The 19,604-nt window shown below is 48.5% G+C and overlaps 1 protein-coding gene across 1 annotated transcript; it reads left to right on the forward strand.

The window, feature by feature from the left end:
• Positions 1–14: 14 nt before the first annotated feature.
• Positions 15–19,234, forward strand: LOC104338768 (D-beta-hydroxybutyrate dehydrogenase, mitochondrial). Its single transcript, XM_075418048.1, has 6 exons — positions 15–120; positions 1,136–1,155; positions 3,798–3,908; positions 10,387–10,528; positions 15,177–15,329; positions 16,993–19,234. The coding sequence occupies exons 1-6, from the start codon at positions 15–17 to the stop codon at positions 17,472–17,474; spliced, it is 1,014 nt and encodes a 337-aa protein (XP_075274163.1). The 3' UTR covers positions 17,475–19,234.
• Positions 19,235–19,604: the final 370 nt, after the last annotated feature.

The following is a 19,604-nucleotide window of genomic DNA, read 5'->3' on the forward strand; positions in this document are numbered from 1 at the left end:
GATAGGCTGCGGCCATGCGGGGCCGCGCCGCGCTGCTGCTGGCGCTGGGCGCCGCGCTGCTGCTGGCGGGCGGCGGGCGGCGCTGGGCCCTCCGCCCCCTCCGCCCGCCGCGCCCTGCCCGTGAGTACCCCGAGGGGGGGGGCTACGGCCCCTTCGGGGGCCCGCCGGGGGGGGGAGGCCCTCGGGGGCCCAAAATGGCGGCGCGGCCTCAGGCCCGCCTTGCCCGTCGGCGGCCGGCCCGGCCCCCGCGTTACCCCGCAGCGGGCCCGTGGGTTTTGTTCCAGGGCTCTGAGAGAGGAGGAGGAAAGAAAGAAAAGCCCTGTGAAGGGAACAGAATCGCGTAACCGGTCTCTCTTACATGTTTTAAAAAAATAGCGCAAAATGTCTGGGGTTCTCTCAATGGATTGGAGTTAACCGGGCTCTTGCTTACGCTCCAGACAACCTTCCTGCAGGCACCGTGGAGAAGAGTGAAGGTGCTTTTGCCCAGGGCCTGCAGCTCAGTCCTGCCCCTCTGAAGTGGCCAGATAACAGCTTTGGTGCCTTGGCAGCCTCCCGTGTGGCTCCTCTTCGTCTGCTCTGCTCCTCTGGCGTTCCCCAGCCCACCTGAGGAAATGCCTTCCCCTTAGGGAGTATTTACAGTGTCCTGTCCTGGGATTGGAAACCTCAACTTTCTGACTCTGGAAAAAAGGAACAACCAAAGTTTAGGGTGTAACTGCTGTCATCTTCAAATTAATTTGTTTGACAATAAGCATTAGTCAGCGGAGGGCATAAAATGGAGCAGGACCCAGAAGAAATGACACAATAGAAGAAGGCAAAGTCTAGGCAAGCGTGGTGGGTTCCCACGTTGTCCAGAGAGACTGAAAAAGTAGCTTAGCTTTCCTTAGCCTCTTTTGCAATAGATACGTATCATTTTGATAGATCACCCGTGTGAATAAAATAAGTTCTACTGTTTAAGAAAGCAATCATATCCCAGTAGGAAAAGCTGCTGAGGTGTGTGCCCCGGAGCTGGCTGCAGCTTAAAATTAGGCTGCCTCGCTGGGGCTGTGTGGAACGTGTGTGTATTGCAGTGCTGTGGATCCCTATGGCAGTGCTGTGGATCCCCCAGTGAGGGTACAGGCAGGATGACCCTGCCCAGGTGCCGCATCGGCACTGCCAGTACAAGAAGTCCCTCAGCATTTCTCGTAGGTCTTGGGTGCCCTGGCAGCACTCTCCGTGGGTGCCGTCTCCTGTGCAGCGTTTCCAGAGTGCTGTGGGGTCCGCAGTGAGTGAGGCACCCGGAGTTCCTCAGAACGCTGGTCACGGCCACTGTAGTGCCTGCTAGAGAGGTGACAGCCAGTCCTCTCTGCCTGTCTCAGCACAGTGTGAAGTGTAAGCTGCGGCCTGACCTTATCAAACTTCAGGGACTAGGCCCATTAGTCCTTATCTTGGGACTTTCAAAAGAGAAGGATGATCTAGCTTTTCCATGTTTGGAGGTTTCTGGGAGTTAGGATTTTTTTGTCTGGGAATGGGGTCGCTCCCTGCTCTTGTCCCAGGAAGCTCTCTATCCATCAGGCATGGCACAAAAACGGGCAGCTGCAGATGTGTGATCTGGTACATCCCTTGGGTTTTCTTTGCACACTTACTAGCATTGCAGGGGCCTCAGTCTGCTATGAACCATGCTGCTGTAGTCACGCGTTTAATTACCAGCAATTGGGGTAACAGCAAATAATTAACTAAGAGTCATAGGAGCCTTCTCATGCTGTAGGTTATTCCTCACTTTTCTCACCATTACAGGCAGCTGAGAGGATTTTTAAACCTACTCCTTTCTGTGTACATTTTGGTGATTTAAAAAAAAACAACATACAAAAAACTGAGAAAGCAAACCAGCCTCAGAGAGCTGAAACTAGATACAGGACCACAGGCCAGCCTTTTGCTTTTCTTTCCTGCAGCTGAGCTCTGTCCTTATCAGACCAGCTAATGAGGGAGGTAATGATGCTGATGCCTGAGGATTGGGTATGGTCTCTGTTTGCCTGTCCTGGGCCCTGGAAATGGTCGCAACTCCTTACCTCCTCTCAGTTGCTGCTCTTTAGGGAAGCTTTCAGTCTTCAGGATTCTAGAGGCAAAGTGTCTGGGGAGGTGAGGCAGAGAAAAAAGTCAAATCCTTTCTTCTCCAAGGGCTGGGTTGCTGAACTAGTGTGGGAGGTAACCGTGGCAAATTCTGCGATCTGGTTCATACTTGATCCTCATCTCTCTTGGAGTTGTGTCACTGTAAATTAGATTAAGACTGAATGCAGTGGTTTTGATCCTTACTTATCGTATGTCCTTTAGCTGTAGCTACCTTCACAGTTTTAGTAGAGCTAGCCTGTAGCGGCGTGCTCTTTGCCTGAGTGTAGGAATTGGTGTTAATGTGCGTGTTTGTAAGAGAAATGCAGGATAGATTTTTGATCTGTGCTCATTTCAACTTCAGATCATGGCTTCTCTTTGAAAGCAATGGATTCAACATGAGATATGGGATAGGACAGGGTGTAGCTTGTTGCTTATTGCTCTCTGCGCATCTTGAGTTTGTGGAGTAATGCTTTGATTGCTATCGCTCTGCAATTATTTGTAATTGCTGCTTTACTACCACGCATGTCAGCAAAACAAGAGATCAGAGAGCAGTGTCAATTGCCCCATTTCTGCCTGAAAAAGTGGCTGGACGAGCCAGTGCAGTTCATACATAAGTAGTATACAATGTGAATGTTCATATTACAGCTGTTGTTAAGACAGTAACAGAAAATATTAGTTGCAGATATCTCCGCTGAGATGGAAATGACCTCACTTCCTTATTGCATTCTGTAGAACTGTATTGCTATATCACATGGTTTCAGCCTGGAGCAGTGTACAGCACTGCAAATGGGTGCCTGCAAGTGGGGCTGAGCGTTATGAGTTCGTTGCTTCACCGCTGTGGTGAGGAGAGTAGAGGAGAGATAGTTTTCAAGCAGAGAAAGAGGCTGAAGGTGCACTGTTTCGGTACAGGTCTCTCTTCAGGATTTGGGGTTCTGTTTCCAGATATATCACAAGCCTGTTGTGTCGTACAAATGGAGTATCATATCTTCTCTCCCGATTTATCTGTCAGTCAAAAGATAATAATAACGTAGGAGAGAACCACAGGATTTGACAAGTTCTTCCTGTTAAGACTGCAGTGTTTCAGAAGGAAACTGTAACCTGTAGTCACATTCCTGCATGCTAAAATACAGCATATGGAAAGTACCGCATAGAGTGGGAGTAGGCGGGGAACAGACAATAGAGCGTCACTCTGCAGTTAAAAGAGCTGCTGTACCGTTCAAGGAGATGGCATGCTATCATTTGGATGTTTTCTGTGCTGCTCTTCCTTATAATACCCACGAACTGGTAGACCACTAACTTATTTTGAAATGTTTCTGTTCTGCTTTGGCTACTGGTACTTGAAAAAAAAGAGCTACTGTTCTAGCTTGGGTATCAAGGCAGCACAACTTGTTATAGACCAGCAATTGAATAAATTAAGGGTTTCACAATAGTTGGGAGCTGGTTGCATTCCTACGCAGGAATCTTGTCACTGCGTTTACACTGGTTGACCCTGCAGAAGTTCCACTGAAACTGCCGGGTTTAGGCTGCAGTCAGGTTAGCGTGCAGACAGGTACATGCCCAGTGCGACTTGCAGCTGGAATTGTACCTCCAGAACACCAGCCGGCCCTGGCTGCAGGGCTGCACGCCGCTCCGGGGCTGTGTCGCTGGGTGCTGGTGGTGCCTGCAGCGTCGCAGTATCTGATGGTACCGTATTACTGTCTTTCCCCACACAGGCTGAAGGGAAGGCGGTGCTAATAACAGGCTGCAACAAAGGCTTTGGACATGCCTTGGCAAAACAGCTTCACGCAAAGGGATTTACTGTTTTTGCTGGATGCTTGCTCGTGGTGAGTAGTAATATGGATCAAAATCCTTCTCTGATTGGAGAGAAGTGCTTCTGAAGTGACAGCATCTTCATCCGCAGCCTCCGTTTACCCTAGTCCAAGACCCGAGGGAAGTGCAGTGGGCAGGGATCATTACATCTTCCATTGCTTCATCTGTTGCATCTTGTCATTTCTGTAATTCTGAGTTCTTTAGGGCAGGGACTGTCTGTCAACTGCATATCTGTACAGTGGCTTGCACAGTAGGGCACTGTTCACTGCTGGAAGCCTTTCAGCAACACCGCAACACGCTCAATAGATCTGATAGTCCCAAGATTGCTATGCTACTAAGGCTTTCTGTCTTCCCAGGCATCTCTGTTGCTGTGTTTGATTCTGTTGCTTTCCTTTGGGGACACTCCTCAAACTCATCTCCGAGCTGCCTCTCCTGCCTTGTTCGGGTTCTGTTTCCAAAGTGTCTTCTAACTATGCTTCCACAGCTTTTGTAGAAGCTATTCAGTTTCTGGATAGCTGAATAAACAAATTTACTATGCCTTTCTGATATCTGTAGGTCTCACCTTCTGTCACCTGTGTTTGGCAGATGACATCACTTGTTGTAAGAGATCAGTTTAGACACATTGAATTAGAAGGAGTTGCAGACCCATCATCCCAGTCCCTGCTCTTGCAGGTAACCGTGCTCTGTAATCTTCTTTATAAACTGGGTCAGCTCCACTTCCATCTCATAATAAAAGTTTTACCCTTGCTATGCTTTTTTTGCTGTTTTGATTGTAAAAACTCATGTAATTTCCAACCTGAATTGTTCAAAATCAGTTTACACCCACTTATTTCTCCGTTTGAAGATGGCCATTTCAGCATAGGTGCTCAGGGAGTGATGACCACAAATTCTTGAGTATTGTGAAGGGCAAGAGCAAACAAAAAAAAGGTGGCCCTCGTTGCCTGTGTGATCTCAGCGGAGGTTACGTTCTTCCACTGCACCAGAAGGGAAAGTTATTATCAGCTGACATATTGTGTAACTCGAAAGCAAGAGAGTCCTGTTGGAAAATTGCCACTATTTGGAAATTTCCATGTGGAGGCTCTGTAAATCCTTCAGTAATCATGTCATATGCTGCTTTGGGATGCCTGCCTCTGTGGTGATAGCAAGTCAGGCACTCACTTTGCCCAACAGCAGGTGTAGGGAACAGAAAGGAGAGGGGAGATAGGGTGGTCCGAAGGGCTGTTCGGAAGGCAGCACGCTAGTGCAGGGCAGAGAGGGCCAGGCTCCATCTGAAGCCATGTAAAGAAACTACATGCTCCTGAAGTGAGCCCTTCTTGCTTTCTTTATTGTTTGGAAAAGAAAAAAAAAGGGATTATTACCTGTCCTGGAATGGTCAGGCAGCTCTCAACATCCCCTATGATCTGGCCTGGCAACTTCTCACTCTAAGCCAAAATTTTGTGGTTCCGTACTTGTATCCTGTGTGCAAGTGGAAAATGCATCAGCAATCATAGCTGATCTGCAGGTGACTTTCAGGAGGTTAAAGAGCACTTGACCCTGAAGAGATGGAGAGCAGGAGAGTGTGATTTTTCTTGTTCTGTGTGTTAACAAATTTTCAGAAGACCTGGACTCAGGGCCCCAAGATTTCACTTGTGGGTTTCCTCCCCCCATCCCCAGGTTGTTAGTGTTGTCTTATCTGCTGTTAGGTGCACCTGAAGGAGAGGGTCTGGGGGTAACACAGTTATCTGGATAGCTGTTGCAAAAATACTATAGCCGAATGCTTTCTACGATTCTTGGGACAGGCAGCATCCTCATGGAACAGCCTTGTGTTTCAGATGGTCGAGGGATATAATAGCCTAGGCATTTAAAATCTGATGAGCAGGAGCTTACTAAAAACCTAATGGTAGAATGCACATGGGATGAAAATGGTTATAAATCTAAAGCTGACTGCTCTGAGAGAAGGAAGCACATAGTGACTGCAGAAGAGGATGATGGATCCAAAAGAAGCAGTGGAGGCAGGGAGCTGTTAGTCAGATGGCTGGTGAAGAACAAGGTGTGAGCATGTGCGTGGTTATTGCTCATAAGTGAAGGACTGCACCTGCAGTGTGGCTGAGGATGCAGCCACGCTATGGTAACTGGCAGTGGGCATGCAACTGCTCATGACAAATGCAAGGAAACTTGCCCTGTCGTGAGAGAAGCATGAGCTGCTGTAGGTTCACTGCAGGGTCAGTGCAGGTACGGGGGCAGTTGTCACAGAGCAGATGCCGGGCCATGAGTTCACACATAGTTACACCATCATCGCTTACTGGCATGCTTTTGTACAGAGAACTAAAGCATCCCTGACATACTAACCACACAGAAAGCTTTTGCATTAAATACAAGATGGTATGCTGTCAGGTGCATCATGAGCTTTTTAATGATCAGAATAAATAAAGTCAAAAATAAAGTTACAGACATAACAAGAATAGGGCAAGCAGGCTGGAGTGGAACTGGAGAGGATCAAGTGCAAAAGGGTTTTCATTTAGCAAGGATAAGTAAGTCCACAGAGAAAGTTTCTGTTAATATATTAGGATTAAGATGGAAAAACACACAAAATTCGATTACAAAATAACCTGAAAAGTAGAAAGTACAGAAAAAGTTGAAATAATCATTGTCTTATTTTCTTTGATCTTACTGAGAAGAAGGATAAATTGTTTCCAGATACCTACTGCCAGCAGTTTGCACGAGGACTGCAGGCAAGAAAGGGGAAAGAACAGGGAATGTTTACATGAATGAATGTGTTCAAGGTCACCAGGCTCGTAGAAGTGTATACTGAGGGGATTTAAAGGATGAGCCATTGTGATTTCTGCCCCATGGGTGATATTTTCTGGAGCACCAGGAGGCCAGGGGATTTCCAGGGGCTGGAAGAAGGCAGATGTTGTACTTTCTTTCCCAATGGAGACAGACTTCTGGAATTGCCAACCAGGCAGCTCACCTTCGGTGTGCTAGATGAAATCGCAACACACTGATCTATCAGTTTTACAGATGTCTAGGTTGTAGTGTGATACTCACTGTCTGTACAAGTTTACTGGGAACAGACTGTGCCAGGTCAGTCGAATTTCATTCTGGGTAAGCAGCAGAGTCATTAAAGGGGAAGGAATAAATGTGTCCTGATTAAGGATTTTGACACAGTCCCTCAGGATAGTCTCATGAGCAAACTTACGCTCGAAGCGTGCTATTGCTGTTCAGACTTAGGGAAATTTTCTTGGCAGTGTGCTCTGGAAGAGAGAGTTCACTTGGAAAGAAATGTGCATGGTGCCAAGCAGGGAGAATTGCAAGTCCTTTGGGGAATGGGGTTCAAAATGATCCTGATACATTGGATGAAGTCTGAAATCAATTGGGTGGAATCCAGTAACGACCAGTACGAGGTGTTCTGCCCAGGAGATGCAGGAAGGGAGCGGGTGGATAGGAGCAGCAGGGCGGGGAGGAGCTGACGCAGGAGGAGGAACCAGCCGGATCCACGAGTGTTGAGCATTGTGTCCATGGCTTCTGATTCCCACTGACATATCTCTGCAGGTGCCCAAGTGCTTGCCAGGACCTAATCCTGAATCCCACAAGCTTCCCTGGGAACAAGCCGTGGCTCGGTCCGTTGCGGGATGGCTCTCTGCTCACCAGCCCCTGTATGATCTGCCCGTCGGCACCAGCTACCTCGGGATGCTCCAAACCAGAGCAGGAGAGGAGCGAGCGAGGGGAAAGGGAGGCAGCCGACAGCTGGAGCAAGGCTTCTCTGCTGGGTAGAGAGGGCTTGTGTGGCCGTGGGCTCCTGGCACTGGAGCAGGCCCTGCTTGGCGGAGGGTGGGGTGGGCTGCGAGGGCAGGATAACCGGGGGAAGTGAGATAGCTGGGACAATGTGGTGGTGTCCTGCTGAAGGCCTCTCTGGAGAGTATGTGGGCAGCAGGCTGGGATGGAGCAGGGCAGCGTTCAACTCTTGATGAAACTGGAAAGAGAAAGCTGGGAGGTTCTCCGAGAGGAGAAAAATCGGACAAAAAAAAGTTACAGCAAAAAGAGAGGGAGAGAGGCTTTGCAGGAGCAGTTGGGCCAGCACTGCCAGAATCCCCCCAGGGCTCCTGCTAGGCTCCTGCTGGTGCGTCCCAAGGCCATGAAGGCCATCCCAGGGAGGACAGCCTGACTGCTCCCATGGGAACTGCTCCAGGTATCTTCCCAGCCGGCAGATCTACCGTTTAAGAAACAAGGAGGAGGTACTGTGTGGGTATCGGAACAGGGAATCTGCTTACAGCCCCTGAAGGCTGCAGAACATAAGATGATGTTCACTTCTTTCCATAAAAATACGTGGCTACTTCATTTGTGAAGAGGTTTATGGACAGAAGAGTTAAGCAGTTTGTTTTACAGTTGAATAAGTTGAAGTAATGTCTGCAACTATGAAAAGTGATTCCAGTTGATACTGCGTGTTGAAGTCGGTCTTCCAAAACCAATATGTTGTGTCGACAGTGAATAAATTGTAGCTGGGATGGTAACTTTGCAGATTGAGTTGCATTGGTGATAGGGGAAAATTGATTTCGATATGGATAATACAAACCATTTATGCTGGACTTTTAATTTGCTGGCCTATGACTTTGTTTCTCAAAAAAAGTGGAACTACTTCTTGTTTAGTTTATAAGGATTATGAAAGATTAAAAAACATTTAGGGAAGGGTGTTTTCAGTGCTCTGAAGTGACAGCTGGTGCTTGAGCACAGATATAGTTAAGTTTTAGTTTCTGTGTAGATACAGTAAATCTCTCTCTTTACAAGCTGAATTAGCTCTACTTTACTCACTATTAAGTAGCTGAAAGTTGCTTTGTATAACTCAGTGAGATGCAAGAGCATCTTCCAGAAATACAGTGAGGCATCACGCAATGCTTACCTGTTTCAAAAGGACTATTGTATTTCGGTGATGATGTTATTAACTACTTGTAATACCACTTTCAGAGATTCTTCTCCTGGCTAGACACAGCACGTCACTATGTTCGATGTGCGTTAGAAAAGCTTCAAGTCTTTATTTGCTGTTTTTGTGATACCTGGAAATAAATCAGTTGTGAAATGATACGCAGCCTTGGGGCCAGCAACTCATTCCTACTGTTGTCATAATGCCAGTGTAACTATATTCTGATTTTTCCAAGAGCTACCCTGTTTTGTTCAAGGCTGTGATGGACATTTCAGGTCTTTTCCTTCGTTAAACATCATTGCTCACTGGACTGAAGGTGGAGGTGAGAGGTTGTATGCTACTTTCATTAAGTAGCCTAAGATACATATAGAAAAACTAAGCAGTTACTGGCTGCAGAGGCAGCTGAGCAGGTGACTGCAGGAGACTTGCTCGCCTTGTTTGCCCTTGTGCTGTGGGAGTCGGTATCAAGTGCTAAAGGAAGAGTGGCAGCCAGGCATGGTGACTCACCAATTCATAACTTCTTCCTCCCTAAGGAGGCAGAGCCTGAGATTCAGGGAGTGGTTTGGTGAATTAAATCTCGAGCCTGCTGTGAAATGGCATGGCTAATATGTGCTCTTTTCACTTTTGTTTGTTGTGTACCAGCTGAGCAAGGCTGTAAGGCTTAGGCAGCAATCCTGTCTGGAAGTAACCAGGTAAAACCGGGAATTTGAACTGCGTTTATGTTTGACTAAACATAAAAACCCCACAGAAGTAACAGAATCTCTAGGGATAGCGAGGGGCAGAAAAGGAGGAGGGGGGAGAAAGGAAAAGGATAGAAAGGAAAGCAGAGCCATCGCGTTCTTATTACCTATAGTGTGGAAAAAAGACTTGTTCTTGCTTCCTTGGCCAGAACCTCCTCTTTTCATGCTTCATGACTGTAATCTTGTCATTGTGTGGCAGTCTGCACTGTGCATGTAGTCCTGTGCATCCTGTTCTGCTGTGTAGTAAGAGCAAAATATTATTATTATATAGGTTCAGCTGTAAAGGTTTCCGGCTGTATCCTGTAGCATCAGACCATTTGCTGTTCGGCATGCCAAAGGTGTCACTGCTGTCTTGTTTTCGAAGGGGTCTGACAATACTATTTCATTAGAAGCCAGACAATATTTTGGGATGACGTGAGTACAGTCCCTAATTAGTCTTTTAAGCCTAGAAAAAATCTGACTCTGATTTCTATACAAGCGTTTGCTGTGTTACCTGCAGACCGTGGAGACTGAGGTGGTGGAGAGTCACCCACAGTTATCCCAGGCTGGCGCAGTATTCCACGGTGTTCTGGACGTGAAACCCTTCATGCAAGGAGCTGACAGCAGGGGCTTTGTGGCCCTTCAGAGCAGCGGTTGCTGATGCGGATGTAGATGCTGTGTTGGAGGGAACAGGAAGATGGCTGTGCATTGCATGCTGGTTCCTGTGGCTCGTGTGCTTACTTGTGCACCAAGTTTACACCTCTGTGTGCAATTTCGATAGCTTCTGTTTTCTGTCCATGTGAACACGCCTGGCCCCAAGCTGCGTTACTGTTCCTCGTCTGTCTTAGCAGGACATCTTTCTTTTCTGCTGAACAGGACAAGAATGGAGAAGGAGCCATGGAGCTGAAGAATATGAAGTCAGATCGCATGAAAGTGCTACAGATGGATGTGTGCAGTGACCAGGAGGTGGCTCAGGCGGTGGATTTTGTGAAGAGGACCCTGAAAGAGCCGGAGGAGGGTATGTGGGGTCTGTGTATTTCCAGCACAGCTGGCTCTTTGGCTCTTTGCTCACAGAATCCTTCCTACAGAGCAGGTCATGCACTGGCCAGGTCATTCCCTCTCTGCACTGCCAAAAGAGAGTTAACAAGCCTGGAGGCCTGTGACAGTGTGTGGCTGGCAGTCAGGCTGTGCTGTACCTGGGTCAGTGAGGAGAATTGTCTTGCTGTTGATGTGCTGGCCACATGGAAAGAGACGAAGACTGGCTGGAGGATTAGGCTCTAACTCTACATCCCATGAAAAGTGATGAGTGGCAGGAAGCCCGCAAGAGCCTGTGTCTTTCTCTTTGAGGGTCTATGAAGGACATAGGATGGCTGGAGCCTCATCTCCTGCTGGTGGTCCTGTTGCAGCCTGGCTCACACAGACCCTTCTGTAGTGGTCCTGCTAGTGAAGAGGTGACACACCATGGCTGCTTACTGCTGTGCCTTCTGCTGTGCTGGTACAACCTGTTCATGTAACTGAGTGCTGAGCTGGAGCACAAAAGTGACCTGCCCCCAGACCTGGATTGTTCTTCAGCCAGGTCAATCCATTCTTTCAATTTGCCATGCAACATCCCAGAGGTGATGTGATCCAGGGTGGGTTTGGCATAGACCACCTTAATCCACATGCCACCTTTAAGCACAAGTTCAGCTCATGGACTTGAAGAGCATGTGAAAGAAGATAGTCCCTTCTGTATGCTTCTTTCCTTCTTGGAAGTGGTTTGGCAGTGCGATGTGAGCTTACATTCGGAGCCTGGTGTGACACCACCTAAGCTCTTCCCATGTGGTGAGGTTATGAGGCTTCTTGCCCTGCATAGGTTTCACTGCAGCCTCTGTGTGAGTAGCGAGCGGGACAGCAGCTGTAGACCCAGGCTGAGGGTGGACTGAAGTTTCACATCTGTGGCTCCAGGACTTAAGGGTTGTGTGGCGGGAGGGTGGTTGCTGCTCTTGAAGCGTGGATTAGACTGCCATGGGCCTGTCTTTGTTCACAGCAAATATGAAGCTGGTGAATAACAATAGCTCTGGTCTTCATGCAAATTACGTGAGCACACCCTTCCTCCTGAAAGAAGCATATGAAGTGTAACCGACTTACGTACAAGCTCTGATCCCACACATGTTCTCTCTGCATGATTTTTCTTCCTACACAATCACCCAGCCCTTGTCACGCATTTCGCAGCCTCTCAAGCTCTTCCTGAAGAGCCCAGCAACAGCAGCGGTGGCACAGGGCCAATTCCCACTGAGTGAAAGCTTTAAGGGAGCAGCTCTGTTGCTTCTATAAATGCAGCAGTGTTTGCAAAACCGTGTGCGTAGCAGGGACAGAGAGGTCTTGCATCCTTGATCAGAAAGTTGGACCGGTTCCTCCTGTTCTTGAGAGCCTGATTGTGTGGTTGTTTGCTCCAGCACAGTGTGCAAATCAGCAAAGGCTTTTTTTTAGGTCCATCGGTGTGACTGAAGTTTGGGGCTTGCCAATAAAGAGTGCTCAATAAAGGAGTGGTGGAACATAGAGGCTGTTGAGACTGAGGTGCCTTGCCCAGAGGTGCTTGTTGCACACCATGTGTGGCCCCAGAGGAGCTAGAGCAGAACAGTTCTTGCACTGTACATCTATACGTCTTCTCTCCGTGCTATCTACGTAAGGCTAACCTCATTTTGATGGAGTGCCCCTGTTTGTTTTCAATCTTACGCAGTTCCCACTGTATTGTTGACACTAAAGAAATAATAGTGATAAGGCTCTGTTCAATAAACACACAGCTGTCCAGCAAACAGCCCTGTGACGGGGTACTTATCAGCACTTTGTTCTGTACGTAACGTGACCTCATGGGCTAGCAATGACATTCCAAGAATGAACTATTGTAAATAATGTGTTCATGAACGACCCTGAATCTAACCTTGTAACCCAAGAAATGGGAAATCATTGTAGGGAGACTTAGAATCGGGAATACTCTGCAGAGGTCAGTTTGGGACTGACAGTTTAAGTCTTTTGTGATCTTTCATAAATCCCTGACAAATTTGCTCTGCATAGCTTTTGTTACTGGTGAAATTATACCATCAGATGCCCTGTTTCTGTGGTCCTCCTGCTAGCGATTGGAGCATGCTTTGCAGCAGCGCGGGGGACCCCATTGAGGCTGAGATGCCGTGCTGGCTGCCAGATGAGTGTGAATTTTGGAGTTGTCTTGATTCATTAAAGCTGGAAGCTTCAGTAAGTGCGGTAGCAACAGGGAGGGGATCTTGGGCAGGGCAGGAGTAGAACTACCAGACTGTTGCATTTAGAAACTTGAATTAATAAAAATGGAAGTAAAGATAGGTGATCGAGACGTTTTCTTGGGTTTTGCTGCAGGCCACGACTTAGCTGTGGCCTGATTGGGGATTGGGAAAGGGTTGTTCTGGAGGAGGATAGAGCTTCAGGCCAGTGAACTGGAGCAATATTCACCACCCACTGTCTGTCAGAGTCAGCATGCAGGGCAAAAGGGGTGCTGGGATCACCACGTGAGAGCTGGGAGATGTGGGAATGGTGGCAGCTATGAGAGGCAAATAGGCAAAGCCATTCTGGGACAGACCATGAGAAAGTGGTTAATGCACTGTTATCACTGGGTAGGACACGGCCTTCTCTGGTCCACTGTTGTACTGGTTTTGGCTGGGGTAGAGTTGACTTTCTTCCTAGTAGCTAGCGTGAGGCTTTGTTTTGGATTTGTGCTGGAAACAGTGTTGATAACACAGGGATGTCTTAGCTATCGCTCAGCAGTGCTTACCCAGAGCCAAGGCCTGTTCTGCTCCTCATCCCCCCACCAGCGAGCAGGCTGGGGGGCACAAGGAGTTGGGAGGGGACACAGCCAGGACAGCTGACCCCAGCTGACCAAAGGGATATTCCATGTCATATGACATCATGCTCAGCATATGAAGCTGGGGGAAGAAGAAAAAAGGGAGGGACGTTTGGAGTGATGGTGGTTGTCTTCCCAAGTAACCGTTACGTGTGATGGAGCCCTGATTCCCTGGAGACGGCTGAGCACCTGCCTGCCGCTGGGAAGGAGTGACTGAATTCCTTGTTCTGCTTTGCTTTGCTTGTGTGTGTGGCTTTTGCTTTGCCTGTTGAAGTGTCCTTATGTCAACCCACGAGTTTTCTCACTTTTACCCTTCTGATTCTCTCCCCCATCCTACCAGGGAGGAGTGAGTGAGCAGCTGTCCCGTGCTTAGCTGCTGGCTGGGGTTGAGCCGTGACAGCTATACACAGCTGGTCAGCAGCCTTCAGGGAAAATGAACTTGGCTGGGAAGAGGGCAGGGTTACTAGGGCCAGTGTGACAGTAGGGAGCCAGTCTGGCAAGGGTGTGCTGATGTTTTTAAACGCACAGGAGGATAAATTCCGTTGGTATTTATTTGGCAATGGTAGAATATTGAATTTTGCTTAGAGGGTTGTGTTTGGTGCAATACATGGTTACTATCTGACTGTGAATAAATACGGGCTAGAAGTTATTAAAAGGCTTTCATACATCAGGGCAGGGAAGCTATGGAGCAGAGGCAGGGCAAACAGCCCCAAAAATTTTGAGAGCGAGCTTGGCAAGCTTTATCAACAGAGTGGCATGACATGAGTGCTTTTGATAGCAATGTCAGAGCTCCATGGGCATGAAGACTCCTTCTTAGCCCTATGTGTGTTCTTGGTGGTAAGAGGAAAGTCAGGGAGAAGAAAGGGGCCCCAACTCCAACTGGGAACTTACACAGTGAAAAATGACTATGGTGTAGGGCAGGACATCTAATGAGGAGCAACTCTGTTATCTTGTTCTGTTTGTTCCTCCTGCAGTTTGTGGCTGCATAGTCCCTGTGCTTCAACAAATTCGCAAAGTACGGTCTCAGTCCTGCAAAAGTTTGCCATGGGGACTCCTGCAGTAGTCAGTGCAAAGGGCCCAGTCCTTGGTGGCCTGCTGAGTCCTGGACATGTAAGGGGCTCAGTGCAGAAGCTCTTGGTAAGTATAGTCAGTTTAATTTTGGCAGGACTGCAAGCAAAAAAGATGTTCATTTTTAAATTCTAGTAGTTTTAAGGGTTGGTTGTACGCTTGCCATGTACTGCTATACTTAGGATTGAGGGAAACCAAATACCTGGACTGAAATACAGGAGCTATTAACCGGGCCATGAACCTGCAGACCAGTATCATGCACTCTTCAAATCAGTGAGTCAGAGTTGTGAAGGGGATTTAGAAATCCAAGAAATTTAGTTTTCTTTTTTGTTTTGTTTTGTTTGGTTTTTTGTTGTTGTTGTTGTTTTTTAAATTGAGGCTAAGTCCAGACCCTCCAAATTGCAAGAGCCATGATAAAGTCACTGAGTGGAGTCAAACCTGGGACAAAGAGGGTCAGCCAGATGCAGCCATACAAAGCCCCGGGGCAGAATTTGACCTTAGAGGAGACAGTCCAAGAGGAAATGCTTGTGTGACACTATCACTCTCCCTAATGCTTTTAACAAGCCACACTGGCTTCACTTCTGGTATATCAAGAGTGTATTTAATCTCCTTGCTTTTTCTCCACAACGTTTTTTCTACAGAAGTGCCCAGTTCTTTGTCAGGGGGTTGGGTTACTTTGTACAACAAGGAAGGCTGCTTCTCCGTGGCACTCTTCCTCGTTCCACTCTAACCGTGTGCTTATTGGCAGGTCTGTGGGGCCTGGTGAAGAATGCTGGCGTCTCAGCTTTCGGAGAGGTGGAATTTGCAAGTTTAGACAACTACAAGAACATGGCAGAGATCAACCTGTGGGGCACCGTGAGGGTGACAAAGGCTTTCCTGCCCCTCATTCGCAAAGCAAGAGGTACGTGGTGGGCAGTGTGGCAAGACTCAGAGAAAGCTTTTGCAGCACAGCAAAGAGATGTTGCTGAAAATCATGACTCTGTGCTTCATGGAATGCCTGTGCAGTCCAAGGAGGGTGTCCAAGGCACGCAGGCGAACTAGACAGCAGGATTCAAATGCTGTGTAAGCATTTGGTAGTACAGGCCACTCTTGGGGCAGTCCAAGCACCTACGTAGCAGGTGCTATCTTAAACATCCTGGGATACCAGAGACCTGTGTGCAGTGCCAGCAGATATGACACAGGACTCCAGGCCATCTTTAGAAAAAGTGACCGGGGGCCAGACAAGATAGTTCTGGCCTCCAGAGTCCACCAAGTGCTTATGTTTGGATAACTGAATCTTTTCCCTTCCTGTTATTCACCTCACAGATGATTGCAGTGGTAGTAGTGGAATAAATGAGAGCCATTTTAGATATCTTGCAAGACAACAGTATTATCAAAAGTGTTTTGTATTTTTAAAAAAAAAGTATGAGCACAACTCCGAAGAGCTTCCTTATTTAGCATGTATGGGAAAATGCTGGCACAGCTGAGTGCTCTGAGGGCAGAAAGGGGTTATATTGAGAAGATTGCTCAGATATCGTTTCCAGAAAGGAAGTACCCAGTAAAGAAGCCCCATCTCGCTACAAAAGGTAGCTTACCCATCAGGTCAGCAGGTGGTTCTCATAGTCCCTCCAAGCTGCACTTAGGTCTGGAATGAGAGAGCAGAGCGACCTGCTTGTTTCTCAGCTAAAATCTCAAGCTGCAGAAGGATGTCATGCTCCACAGCTGTGAAAATCCTCTCTGTAAAAATAGCTGGTGAGATTTCAAGGACCTGTTTGGAAGTGTATCTGAAACCATAACTGCACACATCTTGTCTTGTGGAAGGACAGAGCCACCCACGGAGGAGTGACCACTGCTATCATTGCCCCGAGGCAGTGCATGACCTAACAGAAGCTGTCAGAGCTCTGTGATTGGGCTGGCATGGGCTGCTGGTGGGAGTTAGGACAATTGCTCTTCGCTGCCCTGTAGACAGCAGCACATCAAGTCTCCTCTCCGTTTGTCCCAGGCATGTAGCACTCTAGGCACTCCTGGCTGGCCAGCTGGGTGAGCAGGCTGCGCTGCTCATGCTGCAGGTTCAGAGAACCCTCCACTGGTTCTCTGCCATCCAGCTCGGGTGTAGAAGCATGTAGCTGTGTTAGGCAGAGTGGCTGCAGATGAGCTGTCATGCTTACAGAAGGAACCAGAAAGCTTGTACGGCATCAACCTGTGTGCTTTCCAGCTCATAACACTGCTAGCTGGGAGCTTGAACACTTCGCTAGCAAGACGTAGGAGTGGGGCACGCTGCTGTCAGAGCAGACAGCCAGTAGCCTCAGAAGATCTGGGTACTTCGATACTTGGAAATGAGGAGGGAAATCTCTTTGCAAATCCTGTTTTATAGAGGCAGGCATGTGTGCCGTCCATGGAGGAGGTCAGAGCAGGGCCTTGCCTTGCTTGAGTAAGGAGAGAAAGGCTCCTTGACAGGGAATTTGGATGCCTCTTTAAGATTCAGATTTTACAAATCAGCGTCATCCAGCAAAGCACCTTTTTACTGGGTTGTTCTGTTTGCTTCTTCTGCAGCCCATCATCTCGCCCTGCTCTTTTCTCTCTAGGCCATGTGGTGAATATCACGAGCATGTTGGGACGGATGGCGAGCCCATCTCGCTCCTGCTACTGCATTTCCAAGTTTGGGGTGGCCGCCTTCTCCGACTGCCTCCGGCAGGAGATGTACCGCTGGGGTGTCAGAGTCATCCTCATTGAGCCCAGTAACTTCGTGGCAGCGACAGGCATCCTGACGGCGGACGGCGTCGACAGACAGGCTGAGGCACTGTGGAGCGGAGCGAGCGACGCTGTGCGGGAGGACTACGGGAGGGAGTACTTCACTCGCCACGTGGCCCTGATGAAGTCCTTCGTTAACAGTGGCCTGAAGGACATGTCTCTGGTCTTGAATGACATCGTCGATGCACTCACCTCCCTGTGCCCAAACAACCGTTACAATCCCATGGAGACCTACTGGTGGGTGAGGCTGCAAGTCATGACTCACCTGCCCACTGCCGTTGCCGACTGGCTTTACGTCCCTGGAGCCACGCTGTAAACGGCCGTCCTTCAGGCCTCCTTCCAGTGCTCGGGCGTATGCACAGGTTAGAGCTGACGTCGTCAGGGCTGTCTGCACCCTCGCTGATGCATCTACCCCCCAGGTTCATGCACTTTTATTTTGGGTTATGGCTTCAGGTCTGGTGTTGTGGGATGCTGGGAACAGCATGGCTTTTTTGTTCTTCTTTTCCTAATTCTTGCTTTCTGTATTCCCTGCTGCCCCGATTAAAGTTGAAAGGTGTTTTCCTTTTAACTGTGGAGGATGCAGAGGAAGGTTAACATAATGGGTGAAATATGTGGCTAGTGTAATTAGGTCAGCAGAGTTCCCCCAGTGATAAATTTGGCTCATTAATGGGCTCTTGCTTTTCTTTACAAGGACAGGCTGCTAATAGCCGAGCAAAGCTGTTGCTATGAGGTGTCTCGAAGGGAGAAACTAAAATGGGAAACAAAAGCAGAGTTTTCCATTTGAAAATGGGTCAGTCACAGCCTTCTGTTGTTTTCGTGATCCTGCTAGGAAGCTCTGCTGCGCTGCGACTGTCTGCTCTTTCCAGCAAAACAGCAACACTGCCTCTAAACAGCCTCATTACCTAGCTCGGAGAGGGGGGGGGTCAGATCCCTGTAAAGAAGGGTTCTTCCCTCCCAGCGCTGTGGCCGTGAGCTGCCAGAGCCAGCGACTGCAGGCAGGCTGGGTGGGGAAAAGCCCGTCTAATAATGAGTGAGGTCTGAGCCATCCCTGGATTAGTCCCGGTGGGTGGTGGGATTTGCAGCCTCTCTCCACCCACTGCTGATGAGCTTTGTGGGACAGGGTTGAATCTGATGCAAACACATTTGCCTCCTCTGACTGCTGCCTTAGGTACCGGTGCCTGAACTGCCCCACTGCGGTACAGGCACTGTCCAGCCTTCCCATTGCTTCCCTCATGTCACTGCCCTGTGCTAGGCTCCCTTTTGCTTTCCCAAATCAGTTTTTTGGTTTCATCCTCTCTGCACTTGAACTGTGCAGCCAGTGTGGCCTGACTATGAGCTCTGGAAGGGTGCTCAAAGTGGCACTTTTTTAATATTGCACAGTGAAATTTCCATGTCACACCTGATCGTCTCTTCAGAGAACCTCCTGATGATAACTGGTATGAGCTACTTTTGCACAGTATCCCCAAGGGTCTCTCCTGTTGGCCATTTAGAGGGATTTCAATCATTTTTCCAAGTGCTGGGGCTGCCTGGCCTCATGCCCCATTCCCTCTGTCCCAGTGGTGACCAGTGCAGCAGCCAGCGGGCCGTGGGTGCTGCTGGCCAGGCTGGGACCCAGCCCTCTTGAGGGACCAGCTTTCCCTTCTGCTGCTAAACTTTGTTCTGTTTTGTCCTAAGTGAGATTAAGTGGCTGGGAAAAGAGCTTATTGTTTGCTCTTTCCTCATCTGTCTCTGCTAGCTCTGACTTGGAAACTGCCATAAAATTTTTGTATGCCGCTGGCTGTAAATGCTTGGAGTCTGCATGCAGCCGTGAATGCTGTGATGCCTGAGGAGCAAATCAGGATTCCCTTGGAGATGCTGTGGAGGTAGCTTGTATTACAAGTAACACCTGCTGGAAATGCTGGCCGTGCAGTTCTTTTATATTCCAGATCATCAGCACATGGAGATTGCCTGGGATCCAGGACCCAGAACAATCCCACTGAACTGCAGCTTGAGCAGTGCTGTAATCACTCCTGCCCCCTGCACTGTGAGATGTGAGTAATGTTAAGTAGCACTGATTTGCACAGAGAGAAGAATAAACTGTGAGATTTGTAAAGCACATGTCTGTGTCTCCAGTGCTCCTTTCTACATTGGCTTTCCCACCGGCTTTGAATTTGAGTTCAGGATTTAATTGGGCTCCGTAATTAAGGAGGTGGCAGTGGTTCAGCAGGTAGTGAGACTGCGGAGGCTCAGTGAGAACTGCCTGGAGCAGCACGACCCGTTTCATCAGCAGACGGCAGCTAGAGAGGCCTCTCTGCAAACACTTACACCGTCGGTGTTTGTGTTTTCTGTGGTTTCCTTCCAATGGCAGCACTGAGAGAGTGGTGCTGCGCATTAGTCGTTGCCTCAGCATGCTGTGTGTAACTAATCCAAACGCTACAGCTGCCTGGTAATAAGGATTAGCTCTTCT

The sequence above is a fragment of the Opisthocomus hoazin genome, chromosome 4 (assembly GCF_030867145.1).
Source record: "Opisthocomus hoazin isolate bOpiHoa1 chromosome 4, bOpiHoa1.hap1, whole genome shotgun sequence".
Lineage (NCBI taxonomy): Eukaryota > Metazoa > Chordata > Aves > Opisthocomiformes > Opisthocomidae > Opisthocomus > Opisthocomus hoazin.

Coding starts and splice junctions, on each gene's coding strand:
- LOC104338768 (XM_075418048.1), top strand. CDS start 15: ATGCGGGGCCGCGCCGCGCTGCTGCTGGCGCTGGGCGCCGCGCTGCTG. Junction 1,156..3,797: donor GTGCCGCATCGGCACTGCCA/GTACAAGAAGTC, acceptor TTCCCCACACAG/GCTGAAGGGAAGGCGGTGCT. Junction 15,330..16,992: donor CCTCATTCGCAAAGCAAGAG/GTACGTGGTGGG, acceptor TTTTCTCTCTAG/GCCATGTGGTGAATATCACG.